The 6000-nt window shown below is 40.1% G+C and overlaps 1 protein-coding gene across 1 annotated transcript in view; it reads left to right on the top strand.

Moving 5' to 3' along the window:
* The window catches only part of ALDH1L1 (aldehyde dehydrogenase 1 family member L1), a 70864-nt gene that overhangs the window by 17212 nt on the left and 47652 nt on the right, over window positions 1–6000 (top strand). Inside the window, exons 5-8 of the mRNA XM_074283805.1 lie at window positions 1045–1146; window positions 1903–1992; window positions 3025–3162; window positions 4700–4825. Coding sequence (XP_074139906.1) covers window positions 1045–1146; window positions 1903–1992; window positions 3025–3162; window positions 4700–4825 — 456 coding nt within the window. The remainder of the gene's footprint in view (window positions 1–1044; window positions 1147–1902; window positions 1993–3024; window positions 3163–4699; window positions 4826–6000) is intronic.

Raw genomic sequence — 6000 nt, 5'->3', positions numbered from 1 at the left:
ATTTAGACTCAGAATAAGAATCCCCATATGTTGGAATGAGCTCACTATCACTAGAAGTCTTTAGATAGAGAAACTGGATAGCCATCTATAAAGGAAATATCAGTGGAAGAGAGTTTGATTTCACAGATCTCCAGAGCCCCTTCTAGCTTAGAAATTTTATATTTCTAAGTCTTTATTTGCTTGATGACCTAAGGACTTATGAAAAGTAGTTATCACCTACTGGGGAAAAAAAGTTGGAGAGTTCAAAGGAACTCTGGAAAGAATGCTGTCTGCACCCTCAATGTTCCATGATACTGATTATGTGGAGAGCTGCTCCCCAGTACCTCCATTTTAGCCACCAAAGGCTGCCTTCTTGCCTCCAGCAGAGAGAGAAGAATTCTTCTAGAGAAAAGGAAGTCTGAATTATGATGAGAGCTATACAATTTCAATGAATGCCTTCTTTTTCTTTTCCTAAAGGCAGGGTGAGGAAAGGAGACCTCCTCATTTCCTTGAGATCTATAAGTCTCCCTGTTTTCCATTCTCCAATAAAAGCCCTATCTAACCTTTATGTGTGCAGGTAATGCTCAGGATGATTCATCCTCAGCAAGGCACAGGCAAATGTTGTTCCTTTGACAGCAGTGATGGATTGTCTTGAGCCACAAACACATATATACCCATTGTCACTGATGGCACACAAAAGAAAAAGTTCAAGAAGACAGTTTGTGGCTAAGATTTTTTAGGTTCCATGGGAGGCCATGAAATAATGCTTTTGTCCTCTGTGTACATCTAACAGATTTGTGTGAACATGAACCCCATGATCTTGAAATTTAACTTTGAGGTCACCACTCTGCCCTAGAACCACATCTGGCACTGGCCCTAAGAGCAGTCCCCTAGTACACCATCACTGTGTGATACCTTGCACCCATGAAGTATCCCCATTTTTGTGAATAGAGCTGAGCTTCCCAAAGGGAAGACTCCCATGGGAGATTTATGATATACCTCTCCTATCCACAAATGTACTGCTCCTATTAAAAACTCACTATGTCCTTGCTTATTTCTTCTCAGGTGGAGGCAGTAAGATTAATCTCTGAGGGCAAAGCCCCCAAAATTCCTCAAACTGAAGAGGGGGCAACTTATGAAGGAATACAGAAGAAGGAAAATGCCAAGGTAAGGGCCAAAGGAGCAATCAGCAAATATGCAAGTCACTTAACCCCAATTGCCTCAGCCAAAAAACAAACAAACAAACAAACAAAAAAACTTTTCCTCTTTCAGAGGAGGGAGAGCTCATAGTGAACTTTAGGAGAATTCTAGCTCAAACTCCTGGTTCAGTTGCAGTGACCACAAATCTTGACACCTTTTTACCTTCTGACACCTGGCAAGGGTGTGTTCTAGTGAAGGATACACTCTGGAGTCATTCAGGAACTGGAATAGCAACATGATTGAGGATGGAATGAGAAGGTACACACTAAGAATCATGGTAGAGAAGGTCCAAAGAGTCAGGAGTTGAGCCTCAAAAGAAATGGGCCAAAAACTTAAACTTCTCTGTGCTTCAGTTTCTTTATCTCTAAAATGAGAGTGTTGGACTCCATTCCAGCTCTAGTTCTACAATCCTCTGTATCCTTGGAAGGATGACCTTTGGTTTGGTTCAGGAGCCCTCAAGAGAAGTTAAAGATTAGCCAAATACACAAGGTGCCAAAGAAGACAGTGTCAAATAATGGGGAAAACACTAAGGAGTCAGGAGACCTTCACATATGACTCTGACACTTAATTAGTTGAGTGACTATGGACAAGTAGTTTTACATATTCCTCGTTGCCAAAAATGGAGATTATAATCTTTGTATTACCTGCCTCATAGCTGTGTTTGGAGGAAGATGTTTTACAAATTCATCCAAATGTAAATTGTTATTACTGTGGTCTCTGCAGATCAACTGGGACCAGCCAGCAAAAGCTATCCACAACTGGATTCGGGGAAATGATAAAGTTCCTGGAGCCTGGACGGAGGCTAATGGGCAGGTAGGTATGTTAGGGGCTGAGGGACCTAGTCTTGGTCCTGATCCTGTTTTCTCATCTCCTTTCTAATCTAGATGGCAGAATAGGGCATGGATAGCAATAAGTTGGGAAAAGAGATGGGCCCCACACAGGGACAGAAAGCAAGAGTCAGGAGTCAATCAGAGGAGAGTAAATCTAATGGAAGTTATAAGGTTCAGATAATAAAAAGGAGAAGAGAAAGAGGCTTTGAGGGAAGCAGGGCAAGATAAAGAGGAGAAACAGGTCTAGGGCTCCAATAGCACAGGACAGATCTTAATGTGGAAGTGAGCCATTTGGAATGGCTAATCTGAATCAACCCTAGTTGGAAGCCAGCCAGTGGTGATTGCCATAGTCTTTTCACCACAAAGTGGTCCCAATGTTAGTAAATGCCAAGTCCCAGTCTACCCAAGTGACATGAAACAGGAATTCAGTCTCATTAAACTTTCATAAGCTAAGGTTTATGGGGCACAGGAGAGAGCTCCAGGTCACCTGGGTCCAAATCCCAGCTCCAAAGTTGGACCACTTTGTGATCCTACTCAGCTCACCTGGACTCCCTGAGCTTCAATCTTCTCATCTGTAAAATGGAAATAATAATCAATAAGTATCTATTAAGCAATTACTATTCTTGGGGGCTTGAATATAAAAATGACATGGTCCCTGGATTCAAAGAATTTATATTCTACTTACATAATAATAGTTGTATTTCCTGCTTCATAGGTTGTCATGAGAAAAGTGCTTTGCAAGTTATAAGATAAAACATACATAAAATTTATTATTTTTAGTCATATCTTTTTTAACATGAGGTCCCAGTATTTAAGTTACTACTGTACACAACATTACATAGTGAGTCAAGGGCAGAGCTGAGACTTAACTATCCAGTCCAGGGCTCTTCCCACCTCAAAGGGCCACATCTGGCCAACATTTTACAGAAGCCCTTTCGCAGATGTTTCTGAATCTTTTTCAGAATTTCAAATGACAGATCACGCTCTTCTTTCCTTGATTCTGTTCTCTCCCCAGAGACTGACGTTTTTTGGATCAACCCTTAATGACAATGGTCTTGTGCCAGAGGGAGAGATATTGGACATTCCAGGAGCTAGCCGACCAGGCGTTGTCACCAAAACAGGCCTTGTTCTGTTTGGAAATGATGGCAAAATGGTGAGTAGCCTTATTCAGTGTTTTCCTTCCTTTGGTCCGGGATTTGTTTTCCATACTTATATGTCTAAGAACTTGTTCAAGGACTCCCATAGGTCTCTTCTAGCCTGTGTAATGTGTCCAGTTTCTTGCTACATGGAACAGTAGTCAAGGGGAAGGGAAGAGAGAGATCAGGGTAATGGAAAGAGATCTAGAGCTAGAAAGCCTGTCTTTCGATCTGAAACCCAACACCTATTAAGTAAAGGAAACCAATTAGAAGATTATTGCAGTAGCCGAGGCAAAAGTGATAAGGGCATGAACCATGATAAAAGTATGAGTGAAGAAAGATAACATAAATCATAAAGGTAAAAAAAGGTAGAAATAATAAGATTTGGGAACTGATTGGCTACCTGTAGCCAATGAAGTCAAGGATGACTCCAATGTTGCAAGCCCTCTCAGAGGACCACGATACCCTTGACTATAATCAAGAAGTTCAGAAGAAGGGAAGGGTTGGGGTAGCAAGAGGATAGATTAAGAGTTCTCTTCGGTTACTCTGAGTTGGAGATAGTTAATCAGTGTTAAACTCAGCATTTTTAGCTAATCAGAATTAACAAATCCCTTCACTAACAGCATGTGGTACAGGGCTATTTTTCAGGACACTGCCCAAAATGGTATTACAAACCAATGGGAGCTAAAAATATATTATAGATCAAAAAGTCAAGAGGTCCTGGGGCATGGTTCCCCAAAGGCATGGGGGCATCTAGTTAGTCGGTCATGGAGAGAAGAACCAGTAAAGCAGACTGAGAAAGATGTCTCAGATAAATAGAATAAGAATCAGCAGAAGCCCATGTCATGAATGCCTAGAAAGTTTAGAGTGGGAAGCAAAGATGATGATACAGTGTCAAATGTTGCAGAGAAGTAAAGAAAGATGAAGCTTAAGAAGAAGCCATTGGATTTGGAAATTAAGAGCTTCATGGATAACTTTGGAGAGAATTTGGAAGGTTTCAATTGAATGATGAGACCGGAAACCAGATTATAGAGGGTTTATCAGAAAGTCACAGGAGAAGAAGAGTCACTTAGGGTAGCTAGCATTCTTCAGGATTTATCCATGAAGAGAAGGAAGGAGAAGGAATGTTAGCTGGCGGGATGGTGTAATCTAGTGAATATGTTTCAAGGATGGGAGGAGAGAGACATGGGCATGTTTGTACATGGCAAGAAAGGAGCCAGCAAATAGAGATTTAAGAAAGTTTGTGGAGGTGATAATGAAGACGATTTACTGGAGAAGATGGGAGGGAGGGGATCAAGGGTGCCTATAGAAGTGTTGGTATGGATAGGGAGGATCACCTCTTCATCAGGCACATAGTAGATGCTCAACAGATGTTCATTGATTGGAGTGAAGTAGGAGATAGTGCAAGAAGATGACTAAGTGGTGGGAAATGAGAAGGGAGTCCTTGGCGTATATCCCAGGAGATACTTATGTCAGATGAGGAATGGTAATTAAAGGCCAGGTGATTCAAATTGAAATAGAAGAGTTGTAAATGTAAGAATTGTCCCTTTGCAGCTTGTGGTGAAAAACATACAGCTTGAAGATGGCAAAATGATCCCAGCATCCAATTTCTTCAAATCAGCAGATAGTAGCACCCTAGAGCTGACTGAAGAGGAGATGGTCACTGCAGAGGCCATTCGGGTGAGAGGAAAATTTGCTTCTGAATCTTTCTCTCTTAGTTGTTATCCCCAAACAATGGTGCTCCATTTCAATAAAATTCATTAATAGTTATTAAGAACCTACTATGTGCAAAAGATTGTGCTAGAAATGCCATAGTAAAAAAAATAATAGCACAGTGCCCACTCTCAAGAAGCTCACAGTCTAATGGCACCTAATAGATTAGAAGTAGATAATGAGAAATCATGGAAAGCAGTCATTGTGATGGATAACAAACAAAAACTATGATAGATGGGAGGGTGAAACAGTTAAGAAGTTCAAGTGGTTTGGGAAATATAATGTTACTTTTAAAAATAATATCCTTTTATTTTTCAAAATATATGCAAAAATAGTTTTCAACATTCACCCTTGCAAAACCTTGTGTTCCAAATTTTTCTCCCTCCCTTTCTCTTCCCCTCCCCTAGACAGCAAATAATCTAATATAGGTTAAGCATGTGTAATTCTTCTAAATACGTTTCCATATTTAACATGCTGCACAAGAAAAATCAGATCAAAAAGGGAAAAGGAAAAAAAAAACAGGCAAACAACAACCAAAAATGATTTTTAAAATACTATGCTGTGATCCACATTCAGTTTTTATATTCCTCTCTCTGGATGCAGATGGTTCTTTCTATCACAAATCTATTGGAATTGCCTCAAAACATCTCATTGCTGAAAAGAGCCACATCTATCAGAACTGATCATTATATAATCTTGTTGTTGCTAGATGCAATCTTCTCTTGGTTCTAGTCACCTCACTTAACATCAGTTCATATAAGTTATAAAGTCGCTTTTAGCTAAGGGTAGTGAAGAGAGGGGTTGTCAAGGAAGGTTCCATAAAGGGGGTAGTTAACATTTTTAAGCAGAAGAATGACATGATTATAAGGATGCACTTGGAGGATTGAGTGGAACTGGACATTTAGATTGGAGATGGGAAGGTTGCAATAGACCAGAAGAAAGGAAAAAGGGTCCTCAGTAAGGATAATTACAGTAAGAGTAAAAAAGAAAGGTAGCACAACAGATAGAATGTCAGGTCTGGAGTCAGGAAAACTCATTTTTCTGAATTCAAATCTGGTCACATACTTATTAGTCGTAGGACCCTGGACAAGTCACTTAATCTTATTTACCTCAGTTTCCTTATCTATAAAAGAATCCAGCTC

Source organism: Sminthopsis crassicaudata, chromosome 1 (assembly GCF_048593235.1).
Source record: "Sminthopsis crassicaudata isolate SCR6 chromosome 1, ASM4859323v1, whole genome shotgun sequence".
Classification (NCBI taxonomy): Eukaryota; Metazoa; Chordata; class Mammalia; order Dasyuromorphia; family Dasyuridae; genus Sminthopsis; species Sminthopsis crassicaudata.
The sequence above is the reverse complement of the archived record's forward strand: the minus strand, read 5'-3'. Positions and strand labels throughout refer to the sequence as shown.